General features: G+C 36.5%; 4 protein-coding genes across 5 annotated transcripts; 3 read left to right on the top strand and 1 right to left on the bottom strand.

The window, feature by feature from the left end:
• Positions 1 to 438: 438 nt before the first annotated feature.
• On the bottom strand, positions 439 to 2,604 carry LOC110747406 (purple acid phosphatase 17). The gene is made up of 7 exons (XM_021947590.2): positions 2,289 to 2,604; positions 1,815 to 1,971; positions 1,614 to 1,721; positions 1,375 to 1,502; positions 1,128 to 1,256; positions 943 to 1,010; positions 439 to 861 (listed from the first exon to the last, which is right to left on the bottom strand). The coding sequence occupies exons 1-7, from the start codon at positions 2,481 to 2,483 to the stop codon at positions 648 to 650; spliced, it is 999 nt and encodes a 332-aa protein (XP_021803282.1). The 5' UTR covers positions 2,484 to 2,604; the 3' UTR covers positions 439 to 647.
• A 2,058-nt stretch (positions 2,605 to 4,662) lies between these two features.
• LOC110747416 (DNA-directed RNA polymerase II subunit 4-like) lies at positions 4,663 to 6,210 on the top strand. The gene is made up of 6 exons (XM_021947596.2): positions 4,663 to 4,791; positions 5,160 to 5,268; positions 5,475 to 5,552; positions 5,648 to 5,681; positions 5,769 to 5,837; positions 5,924 to 6,210. The coding sequence occupies exons 1-6, from the start codon at positions 4,743 to 4,745 to the stop codon at positions 5,999 to 6,001; spliced, it is 417 nt and encodes a 138-aa protein (XP_021803288.2). The 5' UTR covers positions 4,663 to 4,742; the 3' UTR covers positions 6,002 to 6,210.
• Positions 6,211 to 14,961: 8,751 nt separating this feature from the next.
• On the top strand, positions 14,962 to 19,486 carry LOC110747342 (uncharacterized). Its single transcript, XM_021947537.2, has 5 exons — positions 14,962 to 16,620; positions 16,806 to 16,882; positions 17,763 to 17,808; positions 18,090 to 18,255; positions 19,034 to 19,486. Exons 1-5 carry the CDS (start codon positions 15,600 to 15,602, stop codon positions 19,050 to 19,052), a joined length of 1,329 nt encoding a protein of 442 aa, XP_021803229.1. The 5' UTR covers positions 14,962 to 15,599; the 3' UTR covers positions 19,053 to 19,486.
• Positions 19,487 to 20,988: 1,502 nt separating this feature from the next.
• LOC110746365 (alpha/beta-Hydrolases superfamily protein) lies at positions 20,989 to 27,237 on the top strand. Of its 2 annotated transcripts, none has more exons than XM_088253395.1 (8): positions 20,989 to 21,999; positions 23,967 to 24,005; positions 24,095 to 24,165; positions 25,403 to 25,467; positions 25,597 to 25,686; positions 25,835 to 25,927; positions 26,073 to 26,803; positions 26,984 to 27,237. In XM_088253395.1, exons 1-7 carry the CDS (start codon positions 21,311 to 21,313, stop codon positions 26,472 to 26,474), a joined length of 1,449 nt encoding a protein of 482 aa, XP_088109521.1. In that variant the 5' UTR covers positions 20,989 to 21,310; the 3' UTR covers positions 26,475 to 26,803; positions 26,984 to 27,237. The 2 variants fall into 2 exon arrangements, with proteins under 2 accessions (XP_088109521.1, XP_088109520.1); XM_088253394.1 differs by having other exon boundaries at positions 26,987 to 27,237.
• Positions 27,238 to 27,306: the final 69 nt, after the last annotated feature.

A 27,306-nucleotide genomic window follows, 5' to 3' on the forward strand; every position in this document is an offset into this window, starting at 1 on the left:
GCTAGGGTTGCTTTCTTATCAGTTTCCTAGCAATTTCCTAAATCTTGTTTTTGTCTTCCAGGTTTTGGTCCTTTGGCAGTTAGGTGTCAATAATTGGAGCCAGCGGAGAATCCTATATCTCTGGCCTGAGCCTGAAAGACAAACTTGGCTGATGGAGCCAAAGTTTCTAATTAAATCACCACATGCGTGTCATGTTACCCTCCTGATTTATTGGCGTGTCTTAGTCTTAGAAAATGTACCATATATTTCTTGGCTTAATTTTGTCTTTCTAGTTGTTTGCCACGCACGAATGGATCAGTTGGCAGAAACTTCTGCTAAACACATCCTTAATTATGTTTGTTTGTTTCCAGATAACATATTTGAGAAGCAGCTTGAATCTGGGTTTCCTTGTTTTGTTTAAAATGTTGTACTTGTATGGAGCAATATAAGCTTGGCATATATAACTGTAGTGGTCGAAAAAATCAACCAATTTGGTAATTAAGGATGCAGCCAACTGAGGTACATTAATTAAAAAATAAGAACATTTGGTAATTGAATCTTCGTCCTGGCAACAATCTATAATATATATATTATATGCGGCTGCATTGAATCTGAATCTATAATATCTTCCCTCTAGGCTTCTCTAGGCTGGAGCTACAAAACTTAATTTATATAGATGGGTGAAGCTGCTTGGAAGAATGCGATCTATGTAAAACCTTGCCAAAAACATCATAAAAAGCGATCTCTGCATCCGTGGGATTCAACTGCACAGACATAAAGCCTTGACCATCATAAAAGAAGTTGAGCCCTTCTTTGTTCAACCCCTTGATGTCTCCCCTCCATGCTTTGGACCCTGCTCCACTTGTTAGAAATTGTATTGGGCTGCAACAAATCCAGTTTCAATCAGCATTAGTTGCACATACAAACTCTTCCATTCTTAAGAAACGCCTGAATTGAACTTACCTTTCTATGTCACTGATGTGTTCTAGGCAATGATCGTGCCCGTTCATGTAAAAATCGACATCATTGGCCTAAGATTTATGAAGGATTTAGCAGAGTTAGCTTCTATTTTACATCCATTCATCTCAACAAGAAAGCAGCATAAAATTAACCCTTTGCTTTAGAATTGGAAGCTTTGACAGATATACCTGAAGGATTGGGAGAAGCTGCTTTATAAGTTCCTCTGTATCACCATGATGCCCAACACTTCTAATTGCATGGTGACCAACAACTATCTTCCACTTTGCAGAGGACTTCTTCAGTGCCAACTCAACATCCTATTACAACATCATTATTTATATTAATAAGCATCATCAATGATTAAGCACATTTTAGGTAAGAAAGATACTCAAAATTCAAAATGGAAGCAGAAACTTAATTTTATATATTATATACCTTCAATAAGGTTGCAATATAATCCTTGCGAGAGGTAATGCCTCGCCAATCATAAGTATGGTCCTCTGTGTTTGTGAAGTACTTATTGACAAGAGGAGAGGTGTCCACAAAGAAAATCTCTGCTAATTCTGGGGAAAAGAGATGGGAAGAAATTGCTTATGTTATGATTGAGTCTTACAGATATCAATTTCTTGTGTAGAAAAGCTGATACTCAAAGAGGGTGTATAATATATGCTCACCTGTATTGACAATGAAAGACCTCAAGCAAGTCCATCTGCTATCAATTTTCCTAAGAAGAGGGCTCAGTTGAGCCTCTGCATCACCCCTGTAGTCATGGTTGCCCAACACTGCATTCAAAGTTATCAGAGTCAAAAAACAAATTTATTGAAATTATTATAACCAATAAGCTTTCTTCCTAGTATTGGAAACTTGGAACTTACCGCTGTACCACTGCTTTTGCAGGCTCTTTGCTGTGTAGATTTTGGTAAATGACTCCTCAAATGCTGTGTCATGTTCGCTTGCCAATCCATTATCATAAAAGTTATCGCCCGTCGAAACCACAAAATCTATGTCAAGCTTCTCTCCAACCTTTCCCATCTACAAAAGTAGTCGTACCACAAATTTGTTTAGCAAACACAGATTAGATTAACTAATTCTTGCACCTGAAGCAATCAAGAAAATGCAGGCAGGGGACTCAGAGAGAAGAAAAACAACAAAGGGAAACAAGTTATACTGTTACATGTTTTTTCTTTCACTGATTTACTTTTCCAAATCATGCGTGTATGTTTTTTCTTACTATGCATAACTTTTTTATAAAAGTATGTTCTTGAGTGGCTGTGGCTTCACATGATGCACCTTGCCAGAAATCATGAGTAGAATATATGAATGACAAGAAGCATTAGAAGTTGTGGAACCTGAAAGGCAACTTGAGATTGGTTAAAAGCTCCTCTTCTCCCCCAGTCACCAAGTACCAAGAAACTAAGTGATCCATCTTCTTTGGTGGGGTGTTCGAATCTCTCAAGCTCTGCAGATGTAATTACCAGACACAGGCCAAAACTCAGGATCAAGAAAAAGCACAAGGTCCTGGAATTTTTGTAAGGTATAGCCATAATTAGATATGGCTCTGCCGGAGTTTATAAGGAAATGAATAACTGTATGTATGGATGAATGAAACTGAGGCAAGAGTAAAGAGTAGATGAATGAATATTAAGGGTGAGAGTCCTGAGGCCTCTTATATAATAGCAAGGTCGGTAATTAATTAAGAGACAACGCCATTTAATTATAATTATGATTCATGATGAAGATGATGGAAAAGGGTTGCAGTTAGTTACCAATATTAGACTAACAGTCGTCATTCAGGGGATAAACGACAGCATATTTTCTCATCCAGCAACTGGGGTTGGTGTAAATTTGTAATTTAGTGCTGCGGAGTGATTCTTTCTTTCTTTTTCTTTGGTTTTTTTTCATATAAAGTATTGGTTTAAATTTGATTGCGTTTGATTTGACAGAGAGAACATGAACATGACTCATGACCATAATGTTGTTTCACGGATTACAAATCTATAGTTGTCACAGTTTCAACTTTCAACGCAGTGCAGTACACAAGACAAGAGGTTTGCAATTAAAAAACCCAATTATTTATAACCACCCAACATAATTGGATATAATCATGCAGGTGCAGAAATCAGAATCTCAGAAAGATGCAGTCATGAGATGCGAATATGCCTCTGGCATAACTGCTAGAGCCGTTCAGAATATTCGGAGGATCCGAGTCCAAGATCGGGAATTCTGTTTTCCTCCACTCAGAATATGACACGGCAGACGTCATCATCACCCAACAGTGAGCCAAATTGGTATTTTTGAAACAAACATTTACTACTACGGCTACTTAACCTAATAAAGGCTGAGGGTTAGCGAGAAGAAATACTTTCCTATTTCCGTTTCATTGTATTCCTCTTTTTATCTCTCTCTCTTATGCTTTGATAGGTGGAGTCATTCTATAGTGAGGGCCTTATCTAAGGCCCTTAAATGAGATGATGTCATATTTCTTAACCGTTTGATCAAACTAATACATTTGATCTACCACTAATTGATTTGATCCAATGGTTAAGAGATAATGTCTCATCTAAGAGCCTTACTCACTATAAAATTCTTGTTGATAGGTGACAGAAAGATGAGGATACTGAAACGGGAATAGGAAAGTTTTTAAAAATATATAGAATATTTTAAACGTATAGCCAAGTGGCTATACTCCAAAAATGGTATATTTAATAGTATAGCCGGACGGCTATACTAGGTACACATAAATAGTATATTTAATAGTATAGCCGACCGGCTATACTCCATACATAGAATACTAAACAACGGTGTAGCCGCGCGGTTGTACTCCACAACGGTATGGCCGCGCGGCTATACTCTATAAATTGTATATTTAATAGTATAGCCGCCAGGCTATACGCAAAAATAGAATATTGTAACAGTATAGCCGAGCGGCTATACGCCGTAAAATAGTATTAGTTAATAGTATAGCCGCGCGGCTATTACTCGACCGGCAATATTATATATAGAATATTTTAAACGTATAGCCGCGCGGCTATACTTCATAAATATTATATTTAATAGTAACGCCGACCGGCTATACTCCATAGATAGAATATTCTGACAGTATAGCCGCACGGCTGTACCCCATAAATAGTATATTTAATAGTATAGCCGCGCGGCGCTACGACATAAATAGAATATTCTAACAGTATAGCCGCGCGGCTATACGCCATAAAATAGCAGAATCTTGATTTCTCTTTTTAAATTTGTTTAATTAGCAGTTATTTTTTAAATTATTATTTACTTAGTGAATAATTAATATTTAAATATTTTATCAAAGAAATTTTTTTAAAAATTTAAATACTATTGATTAAGTAATATAATTTATAAAGTTAATTAAAATATTTAATACTAATTATTCACTAAAGAAATAATAATTAAATTATAATTACTAATGAAAGTAATTAAATAAAGCTAAGATTTTATTACTAATGGAAAAGTTTTTCTCTTAAGAGAGAAAGAAAGTGAGTACCTTCACAAATTGGATTGATTTGAAAAGAAAAAAAAAGGTTGGATCGCATCTAAAATGATAGCGCAAAACCTACATGAAAGCCCATAATCAAATTATGTTTGAGTTGGGTTTAGAAGTTGGACTGGACCACAGCTAGAATGTTGGCCCAAACTTGAGGTCGGTTCCAGAGTTCACAGCGTATATTAAGCGAAAAGGTGATTAGGGATTGTGGTTGATTACATTCGTTCTTGAAGAAAGCAGAATTATATTCATCGTCAAGAAAGAAACATCCTTACCTTAGCTCTCTCTCTCAAACATGCTAAGAGCAGACGAGGAAGACGCTTCAGAGCTCAAGATTGGAGACGGTATCTAAATATTATTTTCCTAAAGATGTTTTCAAATCTCTAATGCACAATTATGGACATTGTTATCGATGTGATCCTAGGCAGAATTTTACCTGCTGTTTGGCTGTTATGTCAATTTTCAATATGATGATACCTAAAGTTGTGTTTGTGTATCAATCAAAGAGGGTAGAAAACCATCAATTCTCTGTATGCATAAAGAAAAAGAAGTACAGAAGATGTGACATTGTACCAGAAAGAAAGAATGACTGTTGGCGTAGATATGAATGATATAAAAATGAGTTTGTATGGGACCTTGATTGAATTGTAAACGTAGTGAGGTTAAAGTTTGAATATATTAAGTTAATGACATTGAGTTTGTGGTTGTGAAGATTTCTTGAAGGCGAAATGTTTAATGAATAGTGAGGTTGCCATTCTGCTTGAGCATAGATGTGATCAGATGAAGCATATGTCTGGCGATTCAACGACCCAACTTCCTCAGTAAGATTTCTCGTATCGTATATTTGTTATTGTAACCATTACCATACATACATTATATATACAAATATGATGTGGCTGCGTACTAGAACCAAGAACCAAATAAGAACCAAATAAGAACCAAGAACTAAATGATGATGATGATGATGATAATATTTGATCAAAATGGATGATGATGATGTTATTGTCCTTTCCTGGCTGTGTACCAGAGTGTTGGAGAAATCACTGCAGTATGTTAAGCGCTTCAGTCGCTTCACGAATCAGGGCTCTGTAAAGCAAGTTCGAGAGTATCCTGCATTGCTTGCTTGCTTTCTTGTTGTTGATTTATATACACTATTACATGTATTAGTCTTAGTTGTTATTCTTAATAAATAGCATTCAGAGTCCTGAGTAGATACCAATTGGCTGAATTCGAGGTAATTTTTATTAATTATAATATTGTACCAAACCAAAACATTCATTCAAAACAACAAATTAATTTGCTCATGTCTTCTACCCTGCAGCTGGCTGTCATTGGGAATCTCTGTCCTGAAAATGTGGAAGAAGCCAAGTCAGTTGTGCCTTCCCTCAAGGTACTTTTTTATTTCCCTTTCATCATTGATGTTTTTGTCTGTAAAAAAGCTATAATTGATGAACCTCCCTCCTCATCAAATTGCAGACCAAAGGACGTGGGCATGATGATGAAGCCATTGAGAGACTGTTAAATGACCTCTTAATGGTTAAAAAGTTTGAGTGACATATATGCTTCCTTCCAGCCTTCCAGCCTTCCAGCCTTCCATGTTTCTGTGGTGAGCTACTAGTTTATAGCATGTTTTGATTTATGGCCCAATGGTCTTGTCTTGAGGCAGGCTTGGTTGGGTATGGAGTTTAAGCATATGGGCCACGTTAGGCCAGACAACAAGACTATCGAAGCACGGTCGAGTTTAATTCAAGAAACATATTTCATTTTCAGTTTTCAAAATCACCATTAGTTTTGAAAATAACTTGAAAGTGTTTTTAGTCTTTAGTTTCCGTATTTTTTGGAGCTACTTTCTCATTCACCAATTTGACATCACTATACATGTGCATTGCTGATTTAAAATTTGACTCAATTTATGTCTACTATAGAAGAAAGATAAGAAACTCTCTGTGTGTCGCCGATTTAACTCCAGAAATGAAGAACATATGCATTGTCTTCATCCAACTTTACATACATATACGTATATTCTCTTTTGATAACAAATGATGGTGTAATTGATTTGAAGTAGCAATTAACGAAAAAGCTATTCATTCAATTCAATTCCATATTGGAGGTGTGAAATTGGAGAAATTATAGAATAGTACGGTATTACCACATCAGCATATGATACTTCCATTCAAAATTTGCCATGTGTCATATTTAAAAGAAAATTAAAACCATTTATACAATTGGAGTTTGACTTCCAATTTTACCCTTTGGAGTAAAATTAGAAAAGAAGAAAATAAAAAATAAAAAATCCTTCAACTGGGAGTCCTCCTCCACCCTCAATCTCCGTTTATTCCCTCATTTTTCTTTTTAGCTTCCTCTGCTTTTCTACAATGAAGGAAACAAACCCACATCTCAAACCTCTCCTCCTGCTAATTTTACTACCTGCAATTCTCTCTCTACAAATAGCACAAATTTCTCCATCGCCCGAGCTCTTTACAAGTCCAAGATCCCCACCAAGGCACCCAACTCTTCGTATATGTATCGTTTCTCAACTTCTTTCATCTTCTCTCAATACTTTAGTTTCTCCATGGAGTCGTCTTCCTCGCCTCAAAACCTCATGTTCCAATTTCTTATTACTTTGTATTCTAACCATCACACTCTGAGGATTACCATGAGGGAAAAACTTTACAGAAAAGCAAACTGAAGTAAAAACCCTAAGAAGTTCTTTTGGGATGTGAATTTAAACTAACTATAAAATAAAGTGGTAGCTGATGAGGGAGAGGGAGAGAGAGATGGAGGGTGGGATGTATAAAAGGAAGATGGATTCAATGATACTATCGAGAAAAAAAAAACACAAAAAGAAGAAGACTTCAATTGGCAGAGATAAGGGAAAGAGACGGTGGAGGAGGCAGGGTAGGGTTACCGCCGAGATTGGCTGGAGTATTCTTTTATTTTATTTTATTTTTAATATTATTTTAAAGGGTAAAATTGGAGGTCAAAGTCCAACGGTACAAGTAATTTTAATTTTCCTTTAAATAGAACACATGGCAAATTTTGAATGGAAGTATCATATGCTGATGTGGTAGTACCGTACTACTCCATAATCTCTCGTGAAATTGAAATTGGTGAGTCTGATAAATTATTATATATGAGGGTGGTGTGGTGGAAGCAAGGAAGGAAGGGAGGCCCCTGGTGGTTCAATTCCATCCACCTTCGCGAATGTTACTCACCCAATTCAAACCTGACCTCACAGACTGACTCTATTAATAATGATATACATATGATATATATATACGTATTGTTATAAGAAAATTTCATTTAATTGTCCAAGAAAATTACAGAAGTAATTTAATTATGTTTTTTGTTTGTTGGAAATAATATTAAATTTGTTGAGGGTACAAGAATACAAGGAGTTAATTTGATGGTGTCAGCTGAACGAACTGATGAGGGAGGATGAGAACGAAGAAAGCAGGAAAGAAACAAGTGTAGTAGGTTTGGTTTCCAGTTTCCAGTTGCATCTGTTGGCGCTGTTGGCTCTGTTAGCTCTGTTAGCTCTGGCTTTCGCAGGATCACAGGCTCTCTCTGAGTACTGGCAGTCAGCCCCAGCTTGTTAATTGTGGGATATTATATACATATATATAACTTAACTTATTATAAGCCATGCAGAGGAACGTCTACATCTTTCCTTCTCGGTATTCTATGTGATGTGAAAGCTCAGTGACATCCAGTTTTATGCTTAATAACACACACACACTCTCTCTCATTCTCTCTCTCTCTTGTTCAATTCAATTCAATTCTATTCTCAATTATGACCAACCTATGGATGGGAGATGGGGGGGCGGTGGTTGATTTCAATGTTGCCTCGGGCTTTATGAACAAGAGGAAAAAAGAAACAAAAAAAAGTCAAAAGAAGTCAAATCCCAAACAAAAGTTTCAAAGGCCCCAAAGCAAAACCCCATTTTTTTCACCATAAAGAAAGAAAGATTAGACATCATCCATAGTAGGCTGCTGCTGCTACTAGCAAAGCCTAGCTAGTAGGCCTTCCCTTTTTGTTGTCAAAAAGACGTTGGAATTGCTGAATAAAGTAGAGGCCTTTTCTCTCTCCCTCTCTCTCCTGACCCTCCTTCAATCATAAAGCAATCGATTGCAAAATCATTTCTTTTCTTTTGTTTCCTGTGCCCACTCAACTCACTTAATACTACGACCACTGTTGCCTAGGAATTGACGTCTCCCTCCCTCACTTATTTTCTTTTGAGTTTTGGCTTTTGCAATTTCACTTTCCCACTCCAATTCCCAGTAAGAAAACTAAGTCAGACCAAACCCAAAATAAAAAATATTATTATAATTATTGCACAGTTGGTGCATTTACCCAGTTGAGTCAAAGTCTGCATAGTAGAACAAGTAGACCATTATTGTTTTGTTTACAATCTCTGATTTCAAATGGTGGTAACACTAAACTTAAACAGTCTTCATTACTATTGTTTTAATTGTGGATTTTCAGTCCTCACTCATTCTTCATCTTTAATTTCTTGTACATTCAAATGCAGAACAGAAGCGAGGCTATGTGCACGTGCATCCTTTACTGTATTGGGAATTTGAGTGGAGTGTTGCAATCACAACAATAACTTTACTTGAATCGTACGTACGTATTGCATAATGAAACAAGCAAAAGTAGCTACAAGCAATAAAAGTAAATGTATATGCATCTACTTACAACTTTTACCAAGCCATCAATGAATGTATACTGTATACATACACTAGCTAGCTAACGCAGCGAAGCCTCAATTCTATTATATTTGTATATTGGATCCGATGGATGGATTGCTTGAACGATTGGGACAACAGATATATATATATTCTATGTACGTATGTATGTGTATTGAGATATCTTCAAGATTAAAACAAACACAAACAGCACAGAATTTATGCCATCCAATCAAACCCTATCTACATTAAAATTAATGGATGAGAGAGAGAAGAGAGAGTAGAAGACATGATGATCAAAATCCAACATGACTACAAATTTACAGGAAATTCACCTTGAAAATTGAAACTCATAACCCTGCTCAGTGCCCTGTTGTTTTGCTCGAAAAGGGGCCCCTAGATAGAACTAATTACCCAGATGGTGGACCTGTAGTTGTCTAAAAGGGTGGCCGAGGGTGCTTCTAATAAGAAAGGTAAGATTGTAAGAAGAAGAAGAAGAAGAGAGAGAGAGAGAGAGAGAGAGAGGGCAATATTAATATATACATTCATCTGCGTACGCAGTTATCAACAACACCATGTTTTTCTGGTGCTGCCATGGTCATCATTCATTTTAAGGCAGTTACAGTTACAGTAGAGTAGATGGATTGATGTATGATCAGTGCATGCGTAAATCCTGGAGTGGAGGGCATGCATGATGCATATACAACATTTCATTCATATTTGAGTGTTGCGGCATTGCTGTCTATTCTTCTAGCTACCTTCGTTTTCAGTCCAGTTTTTGTTTGCATTGTCATTTAATTTCCACAAGACCAACAACAACAAACATCTCTACCCCCACATGTACCCAACTCCATATATATGCATACAGCATCTTTAATTCTCCTTTCCTTTTATTGGTCAGATGCAAAATATTCCATGTTATCACCCAAAAAACAAATTATTCGATGCTTATAATAACAATTAATTCTATTACCAAGGCCCATGGCTTAATTGCATGTATTTGATAGGCATTATGGCTTGGCTCCTTAAGTTTCAAAAAATAGAAAAAATAATATTAAAAAAAATTGAAACGTGTTAAAACTACATTGGTTGTAAGGAGGAGCTCCAACTCAATTTTAAGGAGCCAAGCTTTTTCCTTTGACAAGAGACCTATCTATACAACTTGTTTTTTTCCCTTTGAAAATGTGTAACAGACATAAGAAGGGAATTGAAGACGGAATAAGGAGACATGCATGCTACCTTGACCTAACTTACATTGCTCAATTTATTTTCTTAGAAGCAATTAATAAATGAAAAGATGCTGGAAAAGAAGGAGAAAAGTAGAAATAGCTATTATTTCACCCCTTCCTCTTTTCATACCCAACCAAATTTGTAAGCAAGAATTACTTTATAATTTTGTATTTTGCTTGTTAGAATCACCCTAATATATATAAACCCATCATCCTCAGCCACCCTTTTAGAGATGCCCTTTTTTTGTATTAATTAACAAGTAGACAGTGACACTCTTTACAACTCTGCTTTCTTTTTCTTTTCTTTTTTATCATTTTCCATTGTCGGAAGACTCGGAGGTTCATTGTGTTTGTACGTACGTAGGCTTCTCTTTTTCCTAACGACGATTTGATCGTATTTGCTTTCTTTCCCTATACTATCAAAATCTCAATTCTATGAAGGGAGAATTTAAGATTACTGGATTAGTACACTAAAGAACAAATTATCTTTAATTCAATTTTAAACATTATCCCTCGGTTTTGGGAAAATAAGCTTATCATTCCATTTGCAAAATTTGGATGTCGTTCGTTTCGTTAAGTATGGGTATATCTCCTTGTTTTCTGTCGTGTAAAAGGATGTTTAGTCACTGTTGTTTTACTTAATTATTATATGAAAAGCAAAGTCATCATCCATCAACAGTACTAGTTGAAACTTATTTTTTTACTGGAACATTTTGACAATTGTAAAGCAGATACAAAGAAAGTGCGAGAATAGGTTTTCTGATTAATTACTGCCTTATCATTGCTATGAAATTTTCACTGTTAATTATTCCAGCCAACAGTTAATCTAGTCTTAGATCCACTGCTTGCCGACATGGTTAGTTACGACATACTTTTTTTGTTTTTATATATATATATACTGTACACATGATAGGATGCAACAACCAAAATTATAAATGCGTGCTCAAAAAATAAACTTGTTTGTTTCTAACAATGTTCTATATATCTAGTACTTTTTTTTTCTGAGAAATTTTAGGATTGTATTCATATTCAGTCAAAAAAATCACTAACCACCAAGAGCCATTACAATAACAAAACGATCTACCTTCCTAATTTATGCTGTCATACAGTCCACAACCCCAAGTTACCACCTAGCTAAGTAAGAGCAAAAGCAGTTGTTGTGATGGTGAGAGAGAGAGAGAGAGAGAGAGAGAGAGAGAGAGAGAGAGAGAGAGAGAGTAATTCTTTTTGCATATGGAATTTTTGTTGGTTTTCTGAGTGAGTGGAAGGCATGCATTAACTGTTACTATTAATTGTGACTAGAATAAAGCAGTTTCTCATGTGAAGATTAACATATAATTAGTAGCAAAGCCAAGATTTCATGTGTGTGGAGACCTCTCACAAATTATAAAGAATAAAAAATTCAAACTCACAATACATATGAAAAATAGTATATATATATATCACATATGTCAAGATTATATTACTTATTGGTTGCAATCATAATTGTCCTCGACAAAGAGATAGACAAATACATTCTGAGCAAAAAAAATTGCAAGAGATAGACAAAGAGTAGCGATTTAGCAAATATCTTTAAAGTTTTTCCCCTCATTAAACCCAATAGAAAGAAAAAATCAAAATTTCACAAACTAAAAAAATCCTTAGGTCCTTTCATGCATTCATATCATACATCAAAAAATGTTTTATTTAAAAATATTGACTAAGTATGAAAAATGGCTTTTCAGAATAATCATTTTCTGAAGATAATTTTTGGCGGCTTTTATTCCTTACACATCAAATAAGAAAACTTGATTTTATGGGATTTTAGTATGAAATATATATTGACTTAATGAGCCATCATTTTAAGCCTAAATCATATTTTGCACTAAAACTGATTTTTCATATTTTGATTTGGTGGGAATTTGATTTTTCTAGTATTTTTATTTGAATCCAAATAGGGGATACTTCCTTATTTAAAATTGTAAACTTAAATAAATGGAGTAATATAAAAATAAATTAAAGTAAAAGGACAAAGACATTTACTTAAATCAAAGGGGCAATTTGAAGCACCACCTTGTGCCTTAATGTTAATAGGTCCGCCACGTGGGTACATATCAAAACATAAAATATTTGAAATAATATACATATAGAAATACATAACAGCATATTACTTTTAAAATATAAAAAACTTGAGTGGGGGCCCTGGACCACATTGGTCCCAGTGTGGCTCAGATCTGCCATATATATCAGCTATATATTAATATTTGCGGATCAAGTCATGGCCAAATATTACTACTTGATGATGATGATTTTTGATTTTTTTTAGAACCTCGATGGAACGAGGGAAACTTTATTGATAAAATGAAGAATTACAACGGAAGAACAAAACACCTAACTATGACTCAAAGAATCACATAATAGGGCATCCTGTGCCTCAAATCAAATAAAGATGTCCGCATTATTACTCAAGAAGATGAAGAAAAATCACATACGTGCTCGGAAAGGATAATTATTTGGTTTAAGAATTAATACCTTTGTGGGTGGCTGAGCAAACAAAGGATATTATTATTGTTTTCCAAAGTACATATTGCATCGGAAACAAAGCATACTGTAAATTATAAAGAAATTCCACTTATGCATATACATAATGCATGCATATGGAAGTCAGTGAAATGTGTAACTAAAACTAATTTGAAGCATTTTTTGAGAAAAAAAGGGTAGTAAATTGATGAAATGAAGAGACTCATAAAGCCATATCGGCTAAACCCTTAAAGCTGCATAGGCTAAACTAATTTGAAGCATTGAATGCCTTAAATTTTTCACCCTTTCAATGTAGTACACTTGCCTCATCTCACTTAATTAATTAGTTTAGTAGTTAATTAATTAGTTAAAATTAAGACATGGCATATATAGGGCCTTGTAATTCTCGTTGTGTAGCAGTCGAGGACAAGTTTAAATATCCACATATGGTGAATGCATTAAAGAGGAGAGGATTAGAAAAATGAAATAATCCTCTCTCCGGGCCGGAGAAATGATTTGTTTAAGTATTAATTATATATGTTAAGGAGGACGGACGCTTGATTAGTTGATTTGGCCTAGGTTTTTGAGATTGTTGGTATAATATTATTGTACTAGCTAAGTCAATGAGACCGTAGGGTGTGAAGAAGAGGAAGAAGAAGAAGAAGGAGGAGGAGGAGGAGGAGGAGGAGGTCATGTGGGGATAACATAATATTAATAATACACGCAAAATGGTAGACAAAGTTGTTGGAGGATTAGAAGGGAATATTTGGGAGGATGAAAAGGAATATAAGAAAGAAACTATAACAAAGGTATGTGGAAATAGGGTTTACGATGACAACCATATGAAAGCAAACAAACAACACTTTAGAGGGACCTCATATAATTTTCTTTAGGTCAATGGGTCCACCTAATTAATCAATATTTCTTGACTATTACACCCACCCCTAGTGCTTGATTCAATTTATTTTTAATTTTGCCATGCTAGAGTGCGAATACGATCACCCTGCTGCATTATTGCTATTTTAACTCTTCTACGATGCACCGACACGTGCCAACCTAACAAAAAATCACGACACGTTTTTGCAAAAGCGATTAAATGAAGAGGAATTATTGAGAAAGCAAGTTGGGCGTACATACCATGCATATATACACCACAGAATTTTGTGTATTGTTACTGTCTGTTTGTATCTCTCCTCCTTTGCTTGTTTTATGCTGTTTGCTTGCAGCTTTCTTTTGCTTGGATATAATCCATAAACAATTGACAAGTACTTGTGTTATGTATGTATATAATTCTTAATTTGAATCCTCATTAAAGTTAATAATTAATTAATGATGAATTTGGAGGCTCATCATTTAGCTTTCTACATATATAATGTAAATGTAGTCAGAAACAGAAACCAAGTGCATGGTGTTTAATATAAGCATCTTTTTCATACATGCTAACTATAACATGCCTATCCACTTTCGTACCTTTACAATTAAGGTTCTATATATGGCCTTTTTCTGCATATATATATATATTATATTATATTTTACATCAAATATATATATTAATAATGTATGTTAGTGTTAAGAATAATTGTGTACTTGTGAAGACATTACTTCTACCATGGCAGCAGAGAATGGTAAAAGGAAATTAAGACATGTATAGCTCACCTAGATGGCATTGACAATGGAATAAAACAACATATACTGGTAATTTAACTCATGCATGCAGTGGGTCAGTGTAATTGTATTGTCAATTTCAATTGTGTAGCAGCAGCAGCAGAGAGAGAGAGAGAGAGTTAAAAGGAGGGTATATATATAGCGAGGAGGGTGGGGGAAAAGGAATTCTAGATTTGTCGCTATTTCTCACTCCTCTATTTTTTTTAAAACCCGTCGTCTCCGGGGAAGGAGAAGGAAAAAAGAACACAAAAAATATATATACCAAGTTAATTCTGTGTAAAAAGAAAGAAAATTTGCAAAAAAGCCCTTGTTGCTGTTGCTGCAGTTTTGCGTGTATTGAATGAGTGGATTGACTAGAAGAAAGAGAGAGAGAGACAGGCTTTGTTGGAGTGTCATTTTCCTATATATACTCTCGAGGCATTAGAAACTCAGACCCACATCTTCTCTCCTTATTATTCCCAATATCCTCTCCTCTCCTCTCCTCTCCACCATTTTCTTTTTCTATTATTAATTATTTGTTTTTATTTAGCAAAATACCACGCACCTCTCTCTCTCTCCTTCTCTCCTTCTCTCCTTCTCTCCTGGTGAGGATGTCTGTTTCTTGAGGAAGAGAAAAGTCTTCCACTTTTTTTTCCATTTAGCCTTTGTTTCTTTGTTTCTTTCTTTGTTTCTTTACAGCACACTCTCTCACTTTCTTTCTCTCCCTTTCTTTTTTGTTCTCAGTTTTCATTTGAAGCATACTAAAGCCTTGCTTTCTTTGTCATCCATGTTAGGGAGCAAAATCACCATCATGAGTAGTCCCTCATAATATTCTCTTTCTTTCTTGTTATTATACATATATGTGTGTCTGTGTCTGTGTTTTTATTTTTGAAGCAAGCTGATGGATGAAATCAAAGAATACAATCACATACTCTATGTCGGTGAGTGTGTTGTTTAGGTTCTGAAATCTGTCAGTAGGAGAAGAAGTGGGTTCTTGAGAGCATAGCTGGAGCACTTTGTAGCTGTAGAGGCAGCTGCTGGGAATAAATAAAGACCTTCTTCTCTTTTTTTGTTTTAGTTTTTTTTATAAAATGCCTCATGAAAAAGGGATTTCAGAGGCTGCAGGCAGCTGCCGCTTATCTTTGAATCCGATTCCTGATCTTTCACTGCACATAAGCCCTCCAAACGCAAACACAAACACAAACGCAAATAGTGCTCCCTCCTCCATTTGCACTGACCACCGCACAAACGAAGCACCTAATCATCACGAATCCGGCAGCTGCTTCGACATATGGCGCAGAGACATGGAAGGCGATGGCCTGATTAACAAATCGCACAGTGACAGTTGTGTTAGAAGAGGCAGCCGCAGTCTAGTCGCAGCCGCTGATCATGATACTGAGCTCTCTCTTGCAAATCCCACAGCTTCGGAGGCTGAGAGCCGCTGGAGAAAAAACTATTTCAACACCCGGGGAGGAGGCGGAGAGGGTCGTCGTCATCATCTTCATCACCATGAAGAAGAAGAAGAAGCAAAGACCAGTATAAGTCATGGGTTTTCGATGCTGGATGTAGCGGAGAGGCTCAAACCCATTAAAGGAATTCCAGTTTACAACTGTCCTCCTACTAATTGCTCCTTTCCTCCCAACTTGGAGGACCAATCTCACTACTCAAGAGTGGACCGAGATCAGAGGGATGATTTTGATTCTAACAAGTTGCGCTTGTATCTATCTAATTCCTTGAGGCCTGCTGCACCGGCTGCAAATTCATGTAGTGGTATGGGAATGGGAATGGGCTTTGAATCCGCCATGTCCCGGACGTTTAACGGGATGACCATGGACAGTCTAAGTCAACGACAGCACTACTTTCCGTCGTATAATTTGAATCATTTGCAGCAGCGGCAATGCAGTGTTGGTGGTGTTAATGGAGGTGCAAATTACAGTTATAATTATAATTCGGATTTGCCCTCTAATGGATTCATCATGAGATCGAGATTGACGCCGACTAAGCTATCTCAGAATATCAACAAGAGGAACATGAGGGCGCCAAGAATGCGCTGGACTACTTCCCTCCATGCCCGTTTTGTTCACGCTGTCGAGCTCCTTGGCGGCCATGAAAGTCAGCCCTTCCTCTCCCCTTTATCTAATTCATTTCATTCTCATTATATTATTATTTCATTTAGTTGGAATTAAATTATATGCAATAATATATATATATATATATAGGTGTTGAAAATTTCTGTGGGAATTCTTCAACATTTTGTAAGTAGTCTTGTAATTAATTAATTGGTAATTTCCGTGTAGGGGCTACTCCAAAGTCAGTGTTGGAGCTCATGGATGTCAAGGATCTCACACTTGCTCATGTTAAGAGCCATTTGCAGGTACAACGCTTGCTAGCTACAGCTGAGGCTGGAGTTGATTGAATTTTTTGTATATATTTTAAAATAAAACAGCACTTTAAAAATGAATATCTTTGAATATGTATCGACCACATTGATCAGATTTCAGATTCAAATACCTAATTTCTTTTTGTTTCTCTCTTAATTTTTGTCTCTCTCTCTCTCTCTCTCTCTCTCTCTCTCTGTATGTCTGTTTGTGTTTGACAACGTACTATACTCTGTGAGGAGGTGGGTGTGGTGAAGAAGGCAGCAGACTTGAGGCTTGAGACTTTGGGTAGGAAAGGGGCACAGTAGCCAAGGAAGGGAAGGGATAGAGAGGAGAGTACACTAGACTGCTACTACTAGTGATGAATTAATAATAAATAATAATATTATGCTTACTGATGAGATGAATGAGAATGAATGAATGAATGAATGAATGAAAGGAAATGGATGAATGAGATGAACAGTTGAGTTTGTTTCTGTTCCTTTTTTCTTTCTTGTGTTCTTGTGTTCTTGTGTTCTTGTGTTGTGTTTGATATTACTACCGATACATAGAGATACAGGACAACTTCTGCTTTTAGACTGAGAGAGAGAAAGAGAGACAAACAGAGAAAGAGAGAGAAAGTAGCCATCATTTCTCAATAATACAAAGCATTTACTGACCTTACCAAACATCAACCTCGTGGTTATTAAACTACTCAATAAAAATCCACAAAGCCAACCAGCAGCATCTGCATCTGATTTCTTTCTTTTTTTCTTTTCTTTATTTCTTGCTTTTGACTGACCCTTTCTTTCTTTCTATTAGTTATTTCTCTCATATGATATATCCTTGTTTTTATATATATAATTATATATATCTCTTTCTCTTTTGCTTTTGCAGATGTACAGAACTGTAAAGAACACTGACAAACCTCTAGGTTCCTCAGGTAATAATTCCTATTGCTTAATCCCCAGCTGCTCTTGTTAATATCAGATTAATTATTACTTACTTTTACCCATTTGAATTTTCAAATTAAATTCCTTCCGTTTTGTGCATTGGAACATATTGTTTGTACGAGGATAAAGAATTCAACTTGAGCACACACAAAAGACAATGTGTTTTCAATATCTTCTTTTGTTTTAGTTTTTGGGTGACCAGAAAGAAAAAGAAAAGCAAAAAAGATCATGAATAATTTTGGTGACTTATTTTAATTGTATATGTATATAGATGGATCTGGTGATGAAGATCTTTTGTCCACAACAACAACACATCATCATAATTCAAGTGCCTTACTTAACCAAAGAGGAGCCTCAAATTTAGAGCAAGATATGCAACACCACCACCACCACCACCACCACCCTTCTTCTAACAATCTGTGGGGCAATTCTTCCAGGTATAATTATTTATTTAACTCTCTCCCTCTCTCTCTCTCTCTCTCTCTAACTGGGTTCGTCGATTTGTGTTATTATTGGTTGGTCGTACTTTTTCGAGTTTCCGTTGTCTTTCTTCTCCTATCATATATATATATATATATATATATATATGCATGGGTAGCTTTTCCTTGAGAAATCAGAATCCACGTCCTCCCTTTCTCTGATACTAAAAGGTGCTTCCTTTTACAGCTTTTGCTTTCCGTTTGTTTCTTTTTTTTTCCTGATTATCAATGTGGTGGCCTCGTTCTTGCATCACTTAACTTGCACATGTTAAGAAAAAATAAAATTAAAATCTGGAAACTAATTCAGCATGAAAAGTTGAATGCAAAAGCACTATACGTACATTTCCACTTTTCTTTTATTTTTTATTTGTGAATTTTATAATATTACACATTATATTTGCTCCTCCTTGCGTAAATTTATATACGTGGACTTGAAGAGATTGCTTGCTTCTCTCTAATTAGTAAGGAAATTAGGCACTTGGTGACCATATAACTTAATCCAATTAATTGCTTCTTCTTCTCTGACCTTGCTATATTTTTATACTAAGACAGTCATCCATTATCGCTGTGTTAGCTAGTTACCATGCATGCAACTACTCTTGGAATAAACCAACAAAGAAATTACAAGTGTTAATTATTGCATTTTACGAAAAAGATCTTAACTATATATCATAACTTCCGTTGAATGAAATCCCCTAATTTCTGTATCCCTTTGTTTGTTCCAATATTGATGCAGGTATGATCTTCATTTGTGATTTGCATCAAGTCTGAATTCGTACGTAGAAGTTGAATAGGAATTTAGAACCAGCATGCAGATCACTTTTGGAAGGACAATTACTAGTTATAGTTTATGAAAATGAACATTGCAGTAGAGGAGCATGGCTGCAAGCCGGTTCAATGGGTCGAAATGGGCTTAGACCAGAACTGGTCTCTCACCATACAATTACTTCCGGAAACCAATTTGAGGTAGTGACGACCTGAAATTAGATCCGATACTTGTTGCATGCGTGAAACCTTTCATATAAGTTTTTCCTTAAATTTTCATGGAATTGTCTTATGGATTTTAAGAAAGACATAGTCAAGGCTAGTGATACCTGATCGATCAAGTGTACAACTTTATGCAATATGTATCATCCTTTTGTATGTCTATACATACACATGTATTGGTAAATTGAGTAGATCATCATGATCAAGTGTACATCCTTTTGTATGTCTATCAATTGTACGTGTCACGTTCATGTCAAGACGCAAAGGGAAGCGATTTTGCTCAATCAAAAAGTTTTATAGAGTCAAATGCAGACCTAAAAAATCCAAGCTTGGAGTTCGCCGGATTGGCACAGCAAAGAAGTACATGACTAAATTATCAAGCTAGGCCAAATTGCCTCATCGCCTCATCTCCTCATCGCTAGTGAGTCCTAAAGAAAAAAGAACACATGGCCGCACAAATATTAATTAGTTCCATGCATGTCTGTGTGTATTCTCTTTAATTTGGGACAAAGTTGCTGTTGATGGTGATGTGTGATGTGTGATGTTTTGCCATTGCGTACAAGTCATGAATGAATCAAAAGTTAAAAGTAGAGAAAAAAAGAAGAAAGAAAGATGGAATCAGTAGTTTTAGTGGTGCATTATCTGCTGGCTTATATTCTCTCTTTTCCTCTCTCTCTCTCTCTCTCTCCCTCAATTACATTTTCCCAAACAATCTTTTTTCCATAATCTATTTTTAATGTGGGATCGTCTTTAAGTGATTAGCGTGTGAAAGCTTGACTTTGTAATCTAGCTTTCTTTGTACGTTCATTTGTTATGTTAGATTTGGAGCCTGATTTGCCTCCCAAAAAAAGCTTAAAAGCACTCTGCCTCTTGATTCTTGATTAGGTGGGGAATATTTTACATATATGAGCTTACTTTGACAAGCAAACCCACATGCATATCTACTTATATCAAGGACCATTTGTTCATGCATGCATGCATACAACTTGTGCTCCTTAACCAAATCTTATTATGTTAAAGCTGTAATTACTTATATAATCTACTTTTAATTAGCTCGATACCGTATGTTTGTGATTTTAATTATTTGGTGGGATTAAAATATGATTAGTTCTTACTAATGGGTGATTATTACCGTATACTTTAAACCCCACAACTTATATTTCAATCATACACTTTAAAATATGTGATCATTAAGTGATGTTGGAAGAGGAAGAAGGATACAAATTACAATTAGTTTGGTTGAGCTACCCTGGGCCTGGGGGCAGCGTCGTTGGGTTTGGGCATTCAACTCGAATCAATTAGGTTTGGTAGTCTTCAATTCTTGCAGGAACCGGGCAGCGGGCAGTGGGCGCCCCGATCTCAAGAGGCCAACCCAACTCTACCTGACCAAATAGTAGACAGTTTACAGGTGTCAACAGCTGAGTGACTCAGCCCAGACCCCTTTCTCCTTAAAGTTCACCACGTAGCACGGGAAAACGTAAGCAATTGCGCACCACTCCATCTCCACGTGATTGTACGACCATTTCAAACCAGACAAAACCCCGTGTTGCCGCATATTCAACACGTGTCAGTCTCTTATCGCGACAGGTGTCACATACACATTTTTATACAGCTATACATTATTGTGGAGTGACACGTGTCACAATGAGAAAACCCCGGTAAAAGGATTGGGTAGGAACGCCAATTGCTGACGGTCTTATCCTATGCTTCTTCGTTGCTGGCCTGACGTTGCTTGCTCCTCTGCTCCAGTCAAATAAAAGCCATCCAAGGAAGGGAAAAAGAAAGGAAGACGGAAAGGATCACGAAATTGAATTTCCCAAAAATTCAGAATCAAAATATTAAATCCTAATTTGACCCGGAGTCTTTGCTCTTTGCTGGCCCTTTTCCTTTTGCGATTTGCTGTCTATCTGAATTAATTCTAACAAAACTTTCCAAGATTGAAGATTGGAGAAGGGCTTTATTTATTTATAGCTCTAAATTTGGCAAAAGAGCAACCGAGAATTGAGTAAACACACACAATTTTTTTATGATCTGTTTGGGAAAAACAGCGATTATAGAAACTAGAATTCTGGTGTTTCATGTGAAGAAGAGAAACAGCCATAGAAAACCAAAGCGGCTATTCATAGAAGAAGCGGAGGTCCAATCCCAATCCCAAACCCAATTCAAGTCATCATCTTCGTCGTCAGCATCATCAGCATTACTGCTGCTTCACACCAGAAGATCAAGCCTCAAACCGAAACACCAAATGGCGACGGAGCGAGGCAACGATGCGTCGTCGTCTTTGATCTTAACTTCTGGGGCAAGCGGCCGCATAAACGCCTTATTCTCGCTGCGGGCGTTGCGGAGTCTGATGATGCTGATTAACGCCTTCTTCCTGCTCCTCCTGCTTCCCTTCCGCGGCCGTAAGCGAACGGCGTCGTCCTCCTCGTCTTCCTCGTCTTCTTCGCCGTCGATCATAGCCTTGGCGGAGAAGTCGCCCAAGGACGAGAGGCAGCAGAGGGGGCCGGTGGTGCGGGTGCCGACCGCGATTGTGCCCTGGAAGAGCAGCTCGTCGTCGCCAGTGGACCAGGAGGTGGCGGCAAGGAGAGCTTTAGCCAAGCTTAGAGTTGTCCAAGATGATGATGAGAATTCGGTCAGGCAATTTTCGATTTTTGGAACCCCCAGAGGTGAAACCCTTTTCACGCAGAGTTGGACTCCCGTTTCGGTTAACGTCAGGTAATTTTGTCCTTGGAATTTTGATTCTTTTCTTCTTCTTTAACAAAGCTTTTTAGTTCCTGGAATTCAAATTTATGCACCAAGAAAATAAAAATAAAATGAAAGAGTAATCTTAAGAATGAACCTGGAACTGGCCAATGCAGAAATGTACTTTCTGGAATTGAAAGTATAATTTCATTTTTCTTCCCCTTTCACTCTTAAAATTTACTGCATATCGTTTCCTACGGGGGAATCTTTCTGGCAATTGTTTAATTAGGAGCTGCCAATCTTATTAATGTAGTTTAATGAATGAACAGATAGATCAAACTTAACATCTTTTTAGCTTATCTTCTTGATTGCATCGCCATTGTACTTTTAAATTTGAATCTTTCAAACTTGCAATTAACTTGAATGCTTTGTCAGTTTGTACTCGCTATAATGTATGCTCATTGTCATGAAGCTGTTCTTAATGGCTGTAATTCCAACTTCACACTTTCCTTTTAGTATATACAAGGCATATTTCTAACATATCCAATATATTATCGGCCTGGACATTCCATTGGACCCCAACTAAGTATTATGCATACCATATCCACAAGGAATAAAGTAACCTCTAACCTGCAGCGATTGTTTTTGTAATTCCCTATACCAGGACCTTGCCTCGAGGATTGCAATATCCGAGTAAAGCTAGCAATCCTTTTGTGGCTTTTTAAAAACAAAATATCCCTTTTCATGAGGACCCTTCTCTTTCTTAAGGTCCCGCCTCTAATCTCTTGTCCTTATGCCTTCACGATAAATGCAATGTTTACGCAATGCATCTGGATTTTCAGAAAATACACTTCTTGGTCATTTCCACTCTGGCTCTGCCTAGTGTTCTTGCCTTCCTTTATTTGGCATGTAATATGTCAAATCAACTACCAAATTTAGAGCCTACTGTATGACCTGACAAATGATGGGTGGAATCTATGGCATAATGAGTTGGATTATATTGCAGGGACCATTTTGGGGCATTGTCTATTTTCAAGAAAACTATCAAGATAAGTTAGTTATAATGCAACCAATTTTATAAAAATATAGATGGTCGAGAAAAGGCGTTAGTCCTTTAATATTTCCTGGACAGGGTGGTGAGTTTGCTTCAAGTGGTAGGACTAGTATGGTCTAAAAAAGTCAGTTAAATTCATAATTGGTTGGACTTTGCACAACTTTCTGATGAATCATTTCATCTAAGGTTCATGACCACTTAGGAACTCTTGCTTGTTGACTATTCTTCTATTAGATATGTTCAAGTAGACTGATAATGTCAGGAAACACCTGGGCAAGTGAGCTGTTCTTGATGACAGATCCCCTAAGCAACACCTGGGTTTTATCAGAAGTTACTGTTGACTTCATAAACTTGTGTAAAATAACAACAGCATCAGTTATTATAAAGAAATCATAATTCCTAACTTTACTTTGAACCCCTAGTAGATATAGTAAATTGCGGAAAAAGATTCTGGATAGACAATTATTCCAAATTAAATATTGATATGGCTCATTGTTCACTGCCCTTGCTCTGCTAAAGTTTCGCTGCCCTTGCTTAAAGATTAAATGACAATCCAGCATGGATGATTGGAGAACACTTTTCCGTATCTGTATTCATCTTCCATTCTATGCAGCCTTCCATGGGATTAGTTATTAAAAAAGGATCTGAAAGAGAATCTTATCTGTTCAGAAGTTTGAGAAGCTTGATTGACTGGGACAGCTGCCTTTAGTTTTTCGTCTTCTTTTGCCTGAGGGATGACCTTCAGTTAAGTCAGGTGTATTAAATATTTTAGTGATAGTCATGTGGGCATGTTTACAAAGTAAAGCAGTCTAAATTTATATCAAAATATGTTCATGATTGCATCTTTTGTTCTTAGGTCTTATGGATCCTACCGTTAAGTGCACATTCACTTCTCTTTTCATCTTTTTACATAATTAAGTTGCTAAGCTAATATTTACACTTGCAGGGGCGTTGTCATTCTTATGCATGGCTTGAACGAACATAGGTTTGTCATTTGTACATAATTCCCGCTTAATTATACTTTTAGTTGATTTTAAGATTAAATATATTAAGAGATTTATATAATTTGAACAGTGGCAGATACAGTGACTTTGCAAAGCAGCTGAATTCTAATGGCTTTAAGGTTTATGGAATGGATTGGATTGGTAAGTTCAAGACCATTTTGACTTTCTGCTCATTACTCCTGTCAACAATTTTTTTTCCTTCTTTGTAGTTGTGTATATGCTGGAATGAGCACCGTTTTATATTGTTTTTATCACATTCTTGTCACGTTCTGTGTCATCAAGATCAATCTTCTAGGCAAGCATTGTGAATGCTATACAAGAGATAGAAAAGGAGATAGATCTACAATTAGAGTAATGCCTCTGCAGTTCCATTTTCCACTGTTAATTTACTGGGAAGGTCAATAATGAACCCGACCGCATCAAAGTATCTCAAAATGGAGCTTCTCAATTGATCTAATTTGACCGATTATTTAACTCCGTAGTCTCAATATTTCATCTAGTATGCCATGACTCTACCTTCCTTATCCAATCAAAGTATCTATGTACCCGATATCTGCCCCTCAGTTTACTTCTATCTTTTTCGTGGTACAAGAAGAACCTTAACTTTTTAGATGAGGGGTAAATTTTATCTCAAAAAATCTAAAATCTCATCCTTTTCTTAATTACTGTTTTCATAGTCTAGAGATCACTCTCTTCAACAATGCATATATATTTGGATGTTGCAGGGATTGAGTAAATTGGATGCCCATTGGTGCGAAAAAGTAACTTGTGAAGCTCCTGTTTATAAGTAAGCTTATTATTTGTGTGTTTGTGTCTAACCTTGTATGTTTCAAATTCAAAGAAAGAGAGATGCACGCTTTGGAAAATAAGCCAAAGTCTTAGAAACATCAGTTACACATCTGTTGTCTCTATCAGAGTGAAATTTTTTCAAACAATATAGAAAGGTTTAAGCTGAACTTGTACTTAGGTACATCCCACACAGGCATCCAGTCTAAAGCGTGCAATCATGTATGACGTATTTTCTGTTCACTTAAAATGCACTTGGAAACTTTCTTGTTTCAGGTGTGTAATGGGTTACTTGTCTGCTTCTTTTTTCTTTTCTTTTTTTAACGTTCGAAAAAATAAAACTATTGTCTTTGTGTATTATTGTTCACCTAGTTTGAACGGATCCTTCTTCTACCTTTTTGTCTTCTGTTGATTTCATTGCAAATTTGTGGTGCAAATTGATGGTCATATAGATAATAAATTAAGAGTTTGAAGGGTAAATCATAAACCTGTGGACTTACTACTTTCCCTGATACATTGCGCTATATCTTCCAAAGTATTAGTTCATTGTTTTCTTTCTTGTATAACTGTTCTCAGTGACTTTTCCATATAGGTCATGGTGGGAGTGAGGGGCTTCATGCATATGTTCCTTCTCTTGATTATGCAGTTACGGATATGGTATGTTTCAAGGCTCATTAACTGTATCCTGATGAGAAAGTAGTTTTTAAATTCAGTTCTTCATGCTGAGAAGGAACTTTGCTTTGATTAAGTATTTACATGTGTTCTTCGCACTTTAATTTTATGCAGAAATCATTTCTTGAAAAGGTTTTAGCTGAAAATCCTGGCCTACCATGTTTCTGTTTTGGACATTCCACAGGTGCAGCTATTATACTTAAGGTATTTTCTGCAGGAAGTGATTTCTTTCTTGCAATTGCATGAATGACTTTCTGGTAGTCACTATTTTATCGTCTTCTGTTTATTCACATTAAATCCATTGACCTGGAATTTAATCCGAACTTACACTATATTGGAAAACTGATTTTAGGCAATGCTTGACCCAAAAGTTGAGTCCAGCATAGAAGGTGTGGTGCTGACATCACCTGCAGTTGGGGTTCAGCCTTCGCATCCAATATTTGTGGTCAGAAAAACCTCTTCTGTTATATCTAATATTTATGTACTTTTGAGCATAAAAACAATTACAAGTTTGCAAATGCATATCAAATTACAAAGATTCAGTAAGTCAGGTCATCCCTCACCAGGCTCACCTCCATCTATCATGCCAGGTAATTGCTCCAATTGCCTCATTTTTGCTTCCAAGATACCAGATAAGTGCAGCAAATAAAAAGGGCATGCCTGTTTCTCGTGACCCAGCAGCTCTAGTTGCCAAGTATTCAGACCCTCTAGTGTACACTGGATCAATCCGTGTGAGGACTGGTTATGAGATTCTCCGAATCACATCCTACTTGCAGCAGAATCTAAGCAAATTGAGAGTTCCCTTCTTGGTTCTCCATGGCACCGCTGATACTGTTACTGACCCTGAAGCCTCCCAGAAACTGTACAATGAAGCCTCCTCAACTGACAAAAGCATAAAATTGTTTGACGGGTTATTACATGACCTCCTCTTTGAGCCAGAACGAGAAGCTATTGCCAAGGACATTATCGACTGGTTGAATCAGAGAATATGAAGCTAGGTAGTGCAGTGGGAGATTAAGATTGATAAGTTGTGGGACAGAAGGAAATTGGGTACGAGTGACCATTTTATGGATGCTAGATGCTCTGCATTGAAGCAGAAGATAGAAAATCTTATGTGGCGGAATAAATTCAGCTTATTGTGTTGAAACTTGAAACCTGACAATGTGTTCTTCTTCAATATTTAAGACATTATCTGCAGTTGTAAAGGAGTGCCTCTTTAACAGTTTCTCTCTTCATTTTCCTTGGAAAGATGAGGTTGCTTGCTGGTCTGGAGCATTTTCCTATCATAATTGTTGGCTGGCAGACCAATGGCCGTGATCAGGTAATTGTTAAATGCTTGAGCTCATTTATATCTTGTTTGAAGTTTAAAGCTTTCCTATAATTGGAAGTGAAAAGTTGTTACTTTTTTGTCAATATCTTGAGATTGTGCACGATAAAACTTTAGTTTCCCCATTCCCTTTGGTGTGGAATAAATTTTGAAAGACATGAACTCGTGCTAAAGCAGGTACGTGATCCCACCATAGCTGCTTCGCTTCGCTGATGATAAAGCATGATTGGGTTTCCTCAATCCACAGTTAGAATTTTGTGTTGTTTTCTCTACCTAGTTTGAACGGGTGAAGCAAATTCGTGTATTTTCAAACTTTCAAGGGAGGTCACCAAACATTTTAGCTGTGGGTTATAATTATCATGTATTTGTCAGGGGGTGAATGATTTATGCCCTCACAAACCCAAGAATTTTTTCTTTTCTTTTCTTCACCGCTTCCAATTGTTTAAGGGAGGTTTTCAGCTTTATCAAACTGGGCCATATTATGAAGTTATCAACTT

This window comes from Prunus avium, chromosome 5 (genome assembly GCF_965620075.1).
Source record: "Prunus avium chromosome 5, drPruAviu1.hap1.1, whole genome shotgun sequence".
Taxonomy (NCBI): Eukaryota; Viridiplantae; Streptophyta; class Magnoliopsida; order Rosales; family Rosaceae; genus Prunus; species Prunus avium.

Excerpts from the sequence above, each read along its gene's own strand:
- LOC110747406 (XM_021947590.2), bottom strand. The coding sequence starts at position 2,483 with ATGGCTATACCTTACAAAAATTCCAGGACCTTGTGCTTTTTCTTGATC. Across the intron at positions 1,722-1,814 it reads GCAAAAGCAGTGGTACAGCG|TGTTGGGCAACCATGACTAC; the intron begins GTAAGTTCCAAG and ends CTTTGAATGCAG. Across the intron at positions 1,257-1,374 it reads ATATTGCAACCTTATTGAAG|GATGTTGAGTTGGCACTGAA; the intron begins GTATATAATATA and ends ATGTTGTAATAG.
- LOC110747416 (XM_021947596.2), top strand. The coding sequence starts at position 4,743 with ATGCTAAGAGCAGACGAGGAAGACGCTTCAGAGCTCAAGATTGGAGAC. Across the intron at positions 4,792-5,159 it reads AGAGCTCAAGATTGGAGACG|ATTTCTTGAAGGCGAAATGT; the intron begins GTATCTAAATAT and ends GTGGTTGTGAAG. Across the intron at positions 5,838-5,923 it reads CAGTTGTGCCTTCCCTCAAG|ACCAAAGGACGTGGGCATGA; the intron begins GTACTTTTTTAT and ends ATCAAATTGCAG.
- LOC110747342 (XM_021947537.2), top strand. The coding sequence starts at position 15,600 with ATGCCTCATGAAAAAGGGATTTCAGAGGCTGCAGGCAGCTGCCGCTTA. Across the intron at positions 16,621-16,805 it reads GCTCCTTGGCGGCCATGAAA|GGGCTACTCCAAAGTCAGTG; the intron begins GTCAGCCCTTCC and ends ATTTCCGTGTAG. Across the intron at positions 16,883-17,762 it reads ATGTTAAGAGCCATTTGCAG|ATGTACAGAACTGTAAAGAA; the intron begins GTACAACGCTTG and ends TTGCTTTTGCAG.
- LOC110746365 (XM_088253395.1), top strand. The coding sequence starts at position 21,311 with ATGATCTGTTTGGGAAAAACAGCGATTATAGAAACTAGAATTCTGGTG. Across the intron at positions 22,000-23,966 it reads CCCGTTTCGGTTAACGTCAG|GGGCGTTGTCATTCTTATGC; the intron begins GTAATTTTGTCC and ends TTACACTTGCAG. Across the intron at positions 24,166-25,402 it reads TTATGGAATGGATTGGATTG|GTCATGGTGGGAGTGAGGGG; the intron begins GTAAGTTCAAGA and ends TTTTCCATATAG.